The sequence below is a fragment of the Dromiciops gliroides genome, chromosome 1, assembly GCF_019393635.1.
Source record: "Dromiciops gliroides isolate mDroGli1 chromosome 1, mDroGli1.pri, whole genome shotgun sequence".
Lineage (NCBI taxonomy): Eukaryota > Metazoa > Chordata > Mammalia > Microbiotheria > Microbiotheriidae > Dromiciops > Dromiciops gliroides.
The window spans coordinates 110066359-110081512 of record NC_057861.1 but is presented as its reverse complement, the minus strand read 5'-3'; the positions used below and the strand labels follow the sequence as shown (position 1 = coordinate 110081512).

The 15154-nt window shown below is 40.8% G+C and overlaps 1 protein-coding gene across 1 annotated transcript in view; it reads right to left on the bottom strand.

Moving 5' to 3' along the window:
- ANXA13 (annexin A13) overlaps positions 1-15154 on the bottom strand; it is a 79250-nt gene that overhangs the window by 29836 nt on the left and 34260 nt on the right. Inside the window, exons 2-3 of the mRNA XM_043977405.1 lie at positions 11512-11587; positions 403-497 (exon numbers count right to left, since the gene is read on the bottom strand). Coding sequence (XP_043833340.1) covers positions 403-497; positions 11512-11587 — 171 coding nt within the window. The remainder of the gene's footprint in view (positions 1-402; positions 498-11511; positions 11588-15154) is intronic.

Genomic DNA, 15154 nt, shown 5'->3' with positions numbered 1-15154 from the left:
GCCATCTTTTAAAGGAAAAAAAAACCCCTTCTAGTCTAGGCTTTGTAAAAATGACACCAATATTTTAAAAATCTTAAAAGAGTTTAAGAATGGTCAAGTCCAAACAACAGCAAGAAGTTAATAAAATAACATAACAGTTTTGGGAAAATAATAAAAGATGTGTTAAAAATGATTTCATTATTTTTCAATTTTCTGAATAAAGAAGAATAGGAAAACTTAAGGACCAAAGGGATGCCAAAGAACAATAACAAGTATTCATTAAACCGATACTATGTGCAATTTTAAGGAAGATAAAAAATTCAGATAAAATATCCCATGCTTTGTTGGAAATGAGTCCAGTAAGAGTGTGAGTGTCAGAGTTTCTGTGAATGTCATACATATAGTGAGACATTTTGAGATTACCTTGCCATACGTGGTCTTGTATTTCTTCTTTATTTGCTGTCTCTGGTCTGCTGTTCTACTTGACAAGACTTCAATGATGGCAGCTTCATCTGTTCCTAAGATACAAAGGAGAGAAAAAAACAACTAATTGGACAAGATAGGGGCTTTATTTTGTTGATACAAGGGAAAATCAGCATAAGCTGCTTCTTGGCATATTACACCCTCCAAGTCAAATGTTCAGTAGAGCCTAGATTGAGCTCAAATCTTTCCTTTCCTGTAGTTGACATGCATTGACCCCAAAATTGTATTTCCATTTCTAATCTTTCAACAAATATGTATTGTGGATCTTCTTTGTGTGAATCCCCTGCTGGATAGACACTGTGGAGGATATGTGATGAATGAAAGAAGCAGTAGAATACACTAGGCTAGATATCAGGAAACCTGGAGTGAAACCTCTCTTACCCAACTAACCCCTGGTTACTAAGTCTTTCTGGACCTCAGTTGGCTTGTCTTTGATATGAGGGATGACTTCCATCTCTAATAGCTCACTTTTAAGAATAAGCACTATTGTCATTATTTTGCAGATGAATAAACTGAGGTGAAATTGTATGCTTAAGATAATAGAACTAGAAATTTTCAGAGCCAGGGCTTGAAACCAGTTTTCTTAACTCTAAGTCAGGTACTCTTTCAACTCTATCATTTTGTTTATCTCAGTTCCAAGACACTATACTCAAGACATAGGACCCAACCAGCCAGTTGCCAAATCTTATCTATTATACCTCCACCATATTTTTCACACCATTCCTTCTTTTTTTTATTATCACTGCTACCACACTAGGTTAGGCTCTCATCAACTCTCACTTAGTCTTCCAACAGCTCTCTATTACCTAAGAGTCAAGGCCCTCCATGGTCTGGCTTCAATTTTCCTTTCCAGTTTTATTCCATGCTACTTCCCTTAATAAATTCTATTTTTCCAGACAAAGTGGACTACTAGCTATTTCCTAGGTACCTCCTACTCTTTTCCATCCACCATACATTTTTTTATGCAAAAAAAGAATCAGAGTCTAAGAGATAGAATGTTGGAGTCAGGAAGACTTAAGTTCAAATCCTGACCCAGACAATTGTTAGCAGTGTGACCCTGGTCAATTTGCTTAACCTCTCAGCTTCAGTTTCTTCATTTGTAAAATGGAAATAAGAAAAGTCAGTCAATAAACATTTACTAATAACCTAATACGTGTAGTCACTGTGCTAAAAATGAAGCAAAAGATAGTCCCAGCCCTCAAGGAGCTCATAAACTAATAGGAAATAAAAACATGTACAAAAGAGCTATATACAGGATAAAAAGGAAATTGTTAAAAGAGGGAAGACGCTAGAATTGAGGGATTGGGAAAGTTTACTGTAGAAGACAGGATTTTATTTGGGGCTTGAAGGAAGCCGGGGAGATCAATAGGCAGAGATGAGGGGGGAAGAACATTCTAGGCATAAGAGATGGCCAGATAAAATGTCAAGAGCCAATAGATGGAGTGTCTTGTTCATGGAACAGCCAGGAGGCCAGTGTCTCTGGATAGCATAGTATAATGAGGAAAGTGAGCTATAAGAATACTGGAAGTGATAGGGCAGAGAAGCTAGGTTATGAAGGATGTTTAATGCCAGTAGAAGATTTCGTATTTGATTCTGGAGGCAATTAGGAGCCAATGGAATTATAAGAGGATGACGTGGTTGGCCCTACCTCAGATGCTAAAATCACCTACCTCATAGGGTTGTTGTGAAGAACCAATGAATTCATCTTTGTAAAATGTTCTGCAGTCTTTAAGAACTGTGTGTGTGTGTGTGTGTGTGTGTGTAAATGTTAGATACTACAAAGAGGCCAATAGCTGTTGTTGTTTAGTTGTGTCTGATTCTTTTGGAGTTTTCTTGACAAAGATACTAGAGTTGTTTGCCATTTCCTTATACAACTCACTTGACAGAAACCGAGGCCAATGGTTTAAATGACTTGCCCAGGGTCACACAGCTAGTGTGTCAGAGACCGCATTTGAACTTAGAAAGATGAGTCTTCCTGACTTCAGGCCCAGAACTCTATTCACTTTGCCATCTAGCCATCAAGAGGCAGATAGTATATGAGGTATATAGAAAAGAATTTTAATTTAAGAAAAAAAGGTACAAATTCAAAGAAAAATGTCCTATTTGAGGGTTGGGAGAATGAGAATAGCTAAAAATTAGCTCCTGTATAGGGTCCTAGCCAGAGCCAGTTGTACACATAGGCAGGATAGATGTTGATGTAGCATGGTCTCAAAGGTGCTGAAATGTCTCCCTGCCCCAGAATGTTTCCCATATTGGCTCTGTTATGGCCGCTGAAATTTACACCATTAGGATCACAATGTCTTCAGAGCTAAAAGGGACCACAGAGATCATCAAGTCAATGCTTTCACTTGCCAGATGACTATACTGAGGTCAAGAGAGGTTAATTGATTTTCCCAAGGTCATAGGCAGAACCAGGACTCAAATAATGAATAATTAAATATTCCTTGAATTATATAATTTCCTTACAGGTTTATCTTCAAATGGGCTTAATGCTTTATAAAATATGAATACATTATTTGGAGGGTTAACATGTTAATCCAGGAGTCTCCAGTCTGTTAATTGCAATAATCAGTTGATCACAGATTGAATCATGTTTAATTGCAGGGCCAGACCTATAGCCATGCCCCTGCCCTCTGTGGTCTGTGGGTATTTTCCATTGGAAGAGGCACTCTATGGGCCCTTCCCCTTCACAGATGAGATCCAGTCCATTTTCTGTGAGGGTTTTCATACTCTCTAAATGTCCTACACCCAAGTGCTTCTGGGAAGTGGTCTTTTTTACAACTAGTCCTTGATAGTCCTCTGGGGAAACCCAGAATCTCTATCCTGCTTGGTCTAAATCAGCAATGAAAAGCCTTCTTTAATCCAACAATAAAGTAGGTAGCAAAGCTTTGCTAGGAAATTATGAGTAGAAGGAGCATTCACCACAAGAAGGAACAAAGATCAAGATGGTCAAGGTTTTGGAGACAAGAAATGTACACACACAGACACAGACACAGACACACACACAGACACACAGACACAGACAGACACACACACAGACAGACAGACACACACACACACACACACACACACACACACATGTTGATTCCATTATGACCTTTTGTGATTAAGAGGAGTGTTTTGTTCATTCCTGGATGGGAAGGCTGATGAAATTTGGAAGACCCAGGTATCAGGCTGGAATAGGTGGGAGCAAAACCAGAGTGGGTGGCTATCCCAGAAAATCTGTGGTATTGACCCAGTTCAAGGTGCACAGCCTGGGGTTTAGGTATAAATGCCGTGCCCTTTTGGACCAAATGCTTCTTTATAGGTATGTCTGCAGACTTCTCAGGTATGGGAGTGATGGGGTTGCTGGACACAGTCAACAGATTATGGGCCTTAAAGCTGAAGTGGCTCTTAGAGATCAAACCTTTATTTTATAGATTAGGGAACCCAGACTCAGAGACAGTAAGTCTCTATTCAAGCAGAGCTGGGCTTCAAACCCAGGTCCTCTGACAGCAAAGCTGGTGGCCCCCTCTTGACACCACTATGGCTCTCAGGCCACGGTGCCACAGTCCTAATGGCAAATCCTCCTCTTCCATACATGAGTAACCCAGGGAAATGGTGCCACAGCTCCAATCAGCCAGAGAGATGAGAAAAGAATGTGGCCCATGAAAACAGATTTTTAAAAACCCAACACATTTCCCAGAATTTCCTTCTTAAAGATCAGTAACATTTTTAAAAAATACTGAACCTGTCTGGAAATGGCTTAGAAATTGCCTGCAGGGAAGCTGGAAGCTGGAAGCTGAATTAGATGACCTCTTTTACTCCATGATATGGTGCTTCTGATTTCCCCAAAGGAGATATTTCTACATCCCAGGAAAGAGGGTGATTTATTAAACAGTGACCTCATTTTACATTTCATGATGTATGTATCATGCATAAGCAGTCCTTGCCTTGGAACAGTTTCCTATAAACATTTACAATGGTTTGAGGTTCTGGGATCAGTCACCAGTCAGTGGTTCTTGGAAATTAAAAAAAGGAAAAACCTCAAATCGCCAAATCTTGACTGGACATTGAGGAATAATGACATAGTAGGGGTCAAAACTGAAGTGATGATTAACCCCTTGAACTGCCAGAGGGCTTTGCTTCCTTTTTATCCCTGAGAAGTTTACTAGGGGAAAAAAGGAGAAGGAACAGGGAGGAAATTGGCCAACTTTTCAATGGGATGGAGGTCATTGGGTTTGAAGGAACTGAAAAAGATCAATGTGTCCTTGAGACCACTGAAATCAGCTGTAGTTGCTTGGTCTTTGTTTCAAGCACTAAAAATTGTGGTTAGCCACAAACAATTACCTTCTGTTCAGCTTGACTTACAGTTCAAGCCTCAACACTGGATGGATGACAAAAAAGCACATCCTGTTTCTATTACTAAACTACCACCGACTCCCTTAAGCTCTGGGGCCTTTAGCTTACCCTTCTGCAAAATGGGGACATTGGAAAGGTGAGTAAAATGATATATGGGAAACACTTGAGCTTTTTATAATACTAATTTTGCACATGAGCATATATAGGTATTTAGGTTGAAAATGTATATACACTTCTCTGTATGTGTCTCTCTCTGTCTCTGTCTATCTCTGTCTCTCTGTCTCTCTCTCCCCCCCCCCACCTTCCTCTCTGAAAAATGATACATAAGAAACAGTACATGGTGTAGTGGCTAGAGCACTGGGATTGGAGTCAAGAAGATTTGAGTTCAACTTCTACCTGTGTGATCCTGGGTAAGTTGCTTAATCTTTATTTGCCTCAGTTTCCATCTCTGTAAAATGGGAATAATAACAGTACACAATAATCTTGTAGAGTTATTGTGAAGATCAGATGAGATCATTGTAAAGTGCTTAGCACAGTGCCTAACACATAGTAAGCACTAAATAACTATTAGTTATATGATTGTTGGTATTATTGTTATACTAATTATTTTGCACACAGGTGGAAGAATAAGACCTATAATTTTATTGGTGTGAGGAGTTTCCAGCATGGCAACTCATTACATGGATGCAGATCTGTGACTAGTCTGTAATTTTGATTCTTCAACAGTCTTCTTGGGCTTTCAGACCTTAAATGAGGTCTTTTCTGTTTTCACAGAGTCTTCATAATAATAATAATAATGCCTTCAGCTAGGTGGAATAGTAGATAAAGCACCAGCTCTGAATTCAGGAGGACCTGAGTTCAAATCTGTCCTCAGACACTTGACACTAGCTGTGTGACCCTGGGCAAGTAACTTAACTCTCATTGCCCTGCCCCTCCCCCAATAAATAATGCCTTGTATTTGCATTATACTTTAAAAAGCCCATTGTGTCCATTATCTCATTTGGGTTTCAATACAATCCTAAGAGAAATTCCTAGTATAGTGGCATTCATTAAAAGGCTAAGTAGCTTGCCTACAGCTAATAAGAGGAAGAGCTGGGGTTCTTTTCCTTTTCTTTTCTTTAGTGTGGGGCAATGAGGGTGAAGTGACTTGTCCAGCGTCACACAGCTAGTAAGTGTCAAGTGTCTGAGTTCAGATTTGAACTCAAGTCCTCCTGAATCCAGGGCCAGTGCTTTATCCATTGCACCAACTAGCTGTACCCAAGAGCAGGGATTCCTGACCAAATCTAGTGCTATCCGTAGTGTAACTTCCGTATCTTCCTTCTTAGTTTGTCCTAAATAATGGATACTAAGCAAGGATAGTATGTGTGTTTCCCAAACTGATCATGGTAGGGTTGATTTTGGGATACTGCATTTGAGAGACAGAGAAGCTTTTTTTTTTTTAAACACAGGTGAGGGTAGGTGACCTAGAGATTTGTAATGGGGACTATGGTGAACTTTCAGATAAAGGGCCTGTAACCTAGCAGATCTTTCTGTAAAGAAAGTCTCTATTAACTGTGAAAGACTTTAGAATTCTGATCAATGCAATGACGAGAAGTCCAGAAGACTAAAGGTGAAACATGCTATCTACCTCCTGAGAGGGGATGGACTCAGAGTACAGAATGAAATATATTTTTTGGATATAGCCAACGAGGGGAATTTTCTTTGCTTGACTATGTATATTTGTTACAAGGGTTTTCTTTTTTGTTCAACTGGGGAGGGATGGGAAGAAAAGAAATGTTTATTAATTGAAAATCATAATAATTAAACATTTTAATAGCCTCTGTTAAAATTCATACCTGGGAGGTTCATCACATTCGTTCTTGTTGCATCATCTTAAGTTTAGGTCACATGATTTGGAGGTCACCTAGTCCAACATCCTCATTTTATGAGGGTGAGTGACTTGCCCAAGGTCACAGAGGGCCTATGGATAACAAATATTAGTTTTTGGGTTTTTTTTGTTTTGTTTTTGCAGGGCAACGAGGGTTAAGTGACTTGCCCAAGGTCACACAGCTAGTTAAATGTCAAGTGTCTGAGGCTGGATTTGAACTCAGGTCCTCCTGAATCCAAGGCTTTATCCACTGCACCACCTAGCTGCCCCAGTAACAAATATTAGATTCAGGATTTGAATCCAGGTTGCCTTCAGAAAGTTCTGGGAGTTTCCTCTATACCATGTTACCTTCCAATGTGCTAATACTATGAGCATACTGGTCAATCATTCAAAAAACATTTATTAAATACCTACTGTTTGCCAGACACTGTGCTAAGCCCTGAAGATGCAAAGAAAGATTAAAAAAATAGTCCCTGCTGATGCTTTATATCAGTTTGCCACCTAGAGGCAGTTAAGCGATCGAGTACAGCGCTATCAATCTCAGACACAAACAAGGGCCACGTAGTGACATTTAAAAATTTTGTAACATTTGTGTTTTTATTGTATTTTTACATACTTTCTTAGATATTTCTCCATTACATTTTAATCCTGTTCCAGTCTCACTAGGGAGTGTTGTGGGCTACATGTTGACTACTCGAGTTTACTGGATATAGAGATAGAATTTCAATCAGGAAGACTTGACTTAAAATCTAGCCTCAGACATTTATTATACGTGTGAATCTGGGACAGTCACTCGGCCTCTGTCTTCCTTAGTTTCCTCAACTGTAAAATGGGGATAATAGCACCTGCCTCTCGGGTAGGGCACTGAATAGAGTGCCAGGCCTGGAGTCAGGAAAACTCATCTCCCTGAGTTCAAATCTGGCCTCAGATACTTACTAGCTGCATGACCCTGGGCAAGTCCCTTAACCATGTTTGCCTCAGTTTCTTCAGATGTAAAATGAGCTGGAGAAGGAAATGGCAAACCACTCTAGTATCCTTGCCAAGAAAACCCCAAACAGGGTTGTGAAGAATCAGACATGACTGAACAACAACAACAATCTCTCACAGCTATTGTGAGGACAAATGAGATCGTTTTTTGTTCATTGCTTTGCAAATTTCAAAGTACTATATAAATGTTAATTATTATTATTATTATTATTATGTTAATTGTTATGTTAATAATAGCAATTATTATTATTTGCCATGTCCTAGAAATAAGTAAGACTGAGGGAATGGGGCACAGGACAGAAAAACCTAGAAAAAAATCCAGAGTATGAAGGTCAAATGTGTGTGTGTGCGTGTCGGGGGCATCTTTAGACAATACTGGACCTTGAGAGTAAGGGATGCTCAATGGCTGAGGGGAGGAGGGTGATAGAACACTGGGAGGTATTATGGACACATTTTGTCTATCTTAAAATTATGACTTGACCAGTCTGGTGACACAGATTTGTCCCCTAAATAAAGCCTGAAGATAGGGGGTCCCCAACTCTGACAGCTGGATGCTAGGACAGATCTAATCATTCTCAACAGCCTGGAGAGGCTAGTTTTTACATCTACTTAAAAGTGAAAAAACACAGGGAAAGAGGATACTAAAGATAGCTGACAGTGGCCTGATCGAGGTAGAACTGGGTCGAGTATGCCTAGGAGCCACCACAGCTGTTAGAAGCTGGATTTCACATCCTGGGCTTGACCAAAGCTCCCACTCAGCAAACAGCCCAAGGAAGGAAGTGGTTTGTCTGGAAGCCTAGGCCTCCAAGTGACAGGATGTTTGTGGCTCTGAGATTTCACTGTGAAGGCGCCTAGCTGAACAGGTGGTCCCTCCCATCAGTCCCATCAAGCTGTTCACAGCTGCCCTTAGGGCTTCTGCAGAGGAAACCTATCACATGATGTCTAGACTCCTGGATATTGCATGGAACAATGGTGGAAGAGGTCAATGTGGGTGTGGGAATACTTTAGCCATGGTAGATGACAAATCCTGGTTTGTTGGAAATTGCTATCATATTTATGTATTTCCATTAACTCTGTGCCCTGAAATGGATGGATTTTGTGCCAAGCACTGATGGGGATATGATCATAGATATTTGAGTTTTCCATTTTCCTGCATTTCCTTTGGGATCTAGCCACAGTATTGGGTCAAGAACATCTCACCCCACTAGTTCCAGAGCTGCCTTTGCATGATATCAGGGCAATCCCGAGGGTGTAGGGGGATGAGAAAAGAATCCTCCATTGCTAGAGGCAACACAATCCCAGCAAGGGAGAAGGGGCTAGCTACACTAAAAAAAAAAAACAAATAAATAAAACAAATAAGTGGTATATAGATAGCTCACATTTCTATAATACCTTAAACCAGGGGTTTAAATTGGCCTTGTTTTTTAAAAAACATATTGACAATTGTATTTCAATATAATTGGTATTCTTTATCATTCTCTGAATTTTATTTTATGCATTTAAAAATAGTATTTGGGGGCAGCTAGGTGGCGCAGTGGATAGAGCACTAGCCCTGGAGTCAGAGGGACCTGAGTTCAAATCCAGCCTCAGACACTTAACAATTACTAGCTGTGTGACCCTAGGCAAGTCACTTAACCTCAATTGCCTCACCAAAAAAATAAAAAAATAAAAATAGTATTTGGTGTTTTACATAATTTTACATATATAACCTATATCTGATTGCTTATCGACTCAGGGAGGCGGGAAGGGAGGGAGGGAAGGAGGGATAGAATTTGAAACTCAAAACTATAAATAAAAATGTTTATTATTATTTTAAAAATAGTATTCAGGGAAGGGGGCCACAGGTTTCCCCAGACTGCCAAAAGGGTCCCTGACACAACAGAGTTAAGGACCCCTGCCTTAAACTCTACATAACAACTCAATAAGGTAAGTAACCTGAGTATTATACCCATTTTCAAATAGGTATATTATACCCATATTCAGATGGTCTTATAGACAATGCATGTTATACATATTACATTACACATATGTAACACATCACCACAGACAGTGTTATATATCTGCATTATATTATATCACACATGTGCACTATATGGTATATATGTGCAACTTATATGTAATGTGTATTCAATATAATAGTAGATAACATACAACAGTGATGATGGTATATTAATGAGATGCATATAATATGTATATATTATATTGAACATACGTTATATGTGATTCTATCAATTCTATTCTATATATTGAGATTACAGCTCATTTAGCTTCAGTATGGTAAGGTTCCCAGGGTGATCTAGCTAGGAAGTGCCAAATCTGAGCCCAGGTCTCAGTTTACTATACCAGGCTGTGGACACATGCAAATAATTAGCTTGTTGATCTTTCAAGTTTTCTCTTGCCATACATTTTTACTTAGTATCATCAGATTTAGAAAGAAAGAGAAATATTTATTAAGCAGCTACTATATGCCAGGCACTGTGATAAGGGTTTTACAAATATCTCATTTGCTTTTTACAGCAACTCTGGGAAGTAGGTGCTATAATTATCCCCATTTTATAATCGAGGAAACTGAGGCAAGGAGCAGTTAACTTGCCCAGGGTCACATAACTAGCAAATGTCTAAGGAGGGATTTGAACTTATGTCTTTCTTACTCCAGACCTAGTGCCACCCACCTGTCTCTAGCAGGCACCTTAGAGAACATCTATAATCATTTACAGAGAAGGAAATCAAGGTCCAGAAAAGGGAAGAGACTTGTTGAAGGCCACTCATATAGCAAGTATCAGAGCAGAGATCTGAGCCCAAGTTCTCTGATAAACACTAATATAGTTCTGGCTCCATTCCCCACTTCTGTCTCATGAAGACCTGTAGAATGAGATTTGTTCTAGCCCTTGACCCTTCTGGGAATGGCTCTGGGGCTTCTTGGCCTCTGTTGGAACAGCTCTGCCTACACAAAAGAGATCTGGTCCAAGGGGAGATTTCATTCCTTTAGTGTACCCCCAAATGAAATGGGACTTCACTGCTCACTTTTCTGGCTTCCTTTAAGTCCCAAATAAAATCCCACCTCCTATAGGAAGCCTTCCCCAACCCCTCTTAAGTCCAATGCCTTACCCCATTATTATTTCCCATTTATCCTGTACATAACTTGTTGGTCTATATTTGTTTGCATGTTGTTTCCTGCCCCCCCTCCCCATTAGACTGTAAGCTCTGCGAGGGCAGGGATTGTCTTTTACCTCTTTTTGTAAACCCAGTGTTTAACACAGTGCCAGCACATAGTAGGTGCTTAATAAATGTTTATTGAGTTGAATTGAACCTATGGATTAGTTTTCATTGTGATGAATTCCTTCACCACTTTGCCTATGTGCAACCTGGGGTGAATTCCTTAACCTCTTTGATTCTCAATTTTCTCATCTGCAAAGAAGGCCTAATAACAAACACCTGAACTGCCTACCTGGGGGGTTGGATCATTGCAAGGAGGGAAGGACTTTGCCAATTTAAGGAGCCCTAAATACATGAGATCTGTTTTCTGGTGTGTGAACTCTAGGGAAGACACCAACCTCGGCTAAAAAGGAATGACCTCCGAATGAGGAATGTTAGTTGCTTGAGCTGAAAAGGTAATAGAGGGGGCAGCTAGGTGGTGCAGTGGATAGAGCACCGGCCCTGGATTCAGGAGGACCTGAGTTCAAATCCAAACTCAGACACTTGACACTTACTAGCTGTGTGACCCTGGGCAAGTCACTTAACCCCCATTGCTCCGCAAAACCAAAACCAAAACCAAAAAAAAAAAGGTAATAGAGGCTAGATCATGGGGAATTCATTCAAAATTGAAAAGAACAAGCATAAAGTGGTTTTCATACCCATCCCCTTGCAGGCCTTGTTCAGCTTCTTGGCATCTCGAGCAGCATCAAAGCCTTGGTGACTTGAAGAAGTGGTCTGAGAAAACAAAGAAAAAGAGTAAATGCAAAATATTGGTCTTCCTCTCTTTGTATGACTCCTGCTCAAACTGGGTGCTGGCTGGAGAGTGACCAGGAAGTCAGCCGGGGAAGCAACTTCAATGGAAGTCAGGGATCCACTAAATAACTTCCTCAAGTCTCTTAATCCCTCTGGGTCTCAGTTTCTTCATTGGTAAAGGGGGGGTAGGTTGGGAGGTTGGACCAGATGACCTCAAAGGTCCCTTCCAGTTCTAAATCTATGATTCTATTTATAGAATACTTCACATCCTGACATACAAGGAGAGTTATTCTAATTGTACAGGCAAGAACACTGAGGCTTGGAGAGATTAGATGAGTTGCCCAAAAACACAAAGCACGTAAGTGACAGAGCCCATACTTGAACCCAGGTCTTCTGACTTTAAGTTGAGCACTCAGAATCACAGAATTTCAGAGTTATAGGGGACTATATGCCCCCCAATCCTCTCTACAATATACCTAAACAGTGGTTATGCAACCTTTGCTTGAGGATCACAAGTGGCAGGGAACCCACAGTTTCCCAAATCAGCTTTTTCCACACTGGCCTAGTTCCATTTATTGGAATTTTTTTTTCTTGACATCAAGTTCAAATTTGCTTCTTTGCATTTTCCACCATAGATCTTCCCTCAAGACCAAGAACAAGTCTATCACAATAACCTTCCATATCAGAGTCCTTTATATATTCAAAGCCTGCTCTCATTCCCCTCTCCCCCTTCTCCCAGACTTCTCTTCTCCATGGTAACCATCTTCACTTCCTTCAGCTCGTCTTCATATGGCAGAAACTCAAGACCCTTCACTATTTTGGTTGCCCTCTTCTGGATACTAATCAACTTATCGATGTCTTTTCTAAACTATGGTTCTCAGAACTGAACATGATGTTCTGGGTGTGGTCTGATAAGGACAGACCATCATGGGACCAGCACCTCCTTATTTCTGGAAGTTGGACCTCTGTTAACATAGCCCAAGACCACACATGCTTTTTTGGGCTGCTTTGTCTCAAAGTCAACTTACACTGATGGAGCTTACGGTTTACTAAGCCCCCCAGATTGTTTTCCACCTCAGACCTCAGCTTCACATATGAGGTCTCTTAATTGCAAAGTGTCCAAGGACGTGTCATCTTTGTCTCCCATGCCTTGAACTCTGTAATTTAGTGACATCGACTTCCTTGGTGTTCCTTATACAAGACAGTCCACCTCCCATCTCTGGCATTTGCACTGATTATCCCCACATGTCTGAAATGTCGTTCCTCCTCATCTCAGCCTTCTGCCTTCCTTCAAGTCCCAGCTGAAATCCCACCTTCTACAGAAAGCTGTTTCTTATCCCCCTTAATTCCAGTGCCTTCCCTCTACTGATTATCTTCTGTTAATCTTTTTTGGGGGTGGGGTGGGGCAATGAGAGTTAGGTGACTTGCCCAGGGTCACATAGCTAGTAAGTGTCAAGTGTCTGAGGCCAGATTTGAACTCAGGTCCTCCTGAATCCAGGGTCAGTGCTCTATCCACTGTGCCACCTAGCTGCCCCACCAGTTAATCTTATATGTAGTTCATACATAGGTGTTTGAATGTCGTGTTCCCTTTAGATTGTGAGCTTCTTGAAGCTCTGTTCTATGTATCCTCTGATCTTAAGACAATGCTGGAACATAGCAGGTGCTTAACAAATGCTTATTGAGGGTAGCTAAGTGGCACAGTGGATAAAGCACTGGCCCTGGATTCAGGAGGACTTGAGTTCAAATCTGGCCTCAGACACTTGACACTAGCTGTGTGACCCTGGGCAAGCCACTTAATCCTGCATTGCCCTGAAAAAAAAATGCTTATGGATTGACTTAGATTGGCCACAGAGAGGGTTCAGGTAAAACACTGGAAACACTGGGGCCTTCTCTGGATGAACTTTATTTCAGGTTCATCCATGCTCCTTCAGGTCAGTTGGTGAGAGGTTGCTGCAGAATGGAAACCTGATATTCTTTTAGTTCAATCTGTCTGGCTAATGGGAAGTGGGAGAGGGGGGGAAGAGGGAGGGAGTTAAGTGACTGTCACATCACCACCACCACCAGCAGGCATTTTCTCTTCATCAGTTAGAGAGGACAATGGGCCAGTGTCTTGTAGTTCTGAATCATTTTGTTTAGCTAATACATGTTTCAGCCTTCTTGGCCACAAGAAACAACATTGTTCAGGGGATGAAAGGGGCAAAGGGGAAGGATGAGGAGGGGATGATCTTTTGATGAGATAAGATTCAGTTGGCAACCTAAAATCTGAATTTTGCCACAAAAAAAAAAAGAACTGTTTCTGGCTCCTCACCAATAATTAAGTGCTCCGCACATAGTAATTAAGAGCATTCTGTACTCCATGGGAGAGAAAAACTATATAAAGTCTTTCTTATACTATTTGTATTTTCTAGGGTATTAAAACCTTCTGAGCCTTAGTTTCCTCATCTGTAAAGTAGGGACAATAATGCCAGCTCTGCCTAACCCTCAGGATTTTGGAGAGGAGGTAAGTAAAATATGGGGTAACATGAAGATGCTATATAAATATCAGCTGTTACTATTGGCTGTGTTTGGCAAGAGACATTTAAAATTAGGGACAACTAGGTGGCACAGTGGATAAAGCACTGGCCCTGGATTCAGGACGACCTGAATTCAAATCCGACCTCAGACACTTGACACTTGCTAGCTGTGTGATCCTGGGCAAGTCACTTAACCCCCATTGCCCCACAAAACAAATAAAACAAAACAAAAAACCAAACAAAATTTAAAAAGACATTTAAAATTATCATTGCTATCCCCATTGTGCAGGTGAGAAAATGGAGAGTCAGAGAGGTGAAGTTCAGTGATTCCTCTTGGATTCTGGGATACAGTGGAATTGCCTTAATGTAGAGGCAGAGGATGCATGCACTTCTGGGTTGTGCTTCATGGATTTTCCTGGATGGCCCCAGTCGGAAGAGATAGCAGGGTTTATAAGAAAAAACAACAACACAGTAGGCTTAGAATCAGGAGACATGGACTTAAATCCATGATCCAACACTAACCAGCAATGTGTAACTTTCTCTTCTGGAACACAATATTAATTCCCTTCCTCTATTGGGAGGATAAGACTAGAGTTGTGAGGTCTAAGCCCCATATGTAAGAATATGGGGGAAGGGCAGGGGGAAGGAATTAGTGTGTTCAGAGAGTTGGAAGTGAAAGTAGACTTACCATCCAGAAACAGGGAAAACAAGGACAAGAGGGAGGAATGGTGGGCATAGGTGAAGTCTCTCCAGCTTGCAAAGAACCAGATCCTATACAATTTAGCCAATAAGCCATCTGAGTCAGGAAGCAGCCTGAGAGGTCAGATCCCAACACAGCAGAATAGCCAGCTTTGGGGATGATGGGAAAGAAGCGTAAGGAAGTACCAGTGTCCTGGATCCTGAGTTCTGGACTTATTGGCTATTAATCCTTTGGGAGATAGAGAGTGGGAGGGAAAGCATTGAGAGTGCTTATTAGAACAATAGGGAAGGCCTCAGTCTAGGCTCCTGAACTATTTTTGTGAACTGGTGGGTTTAG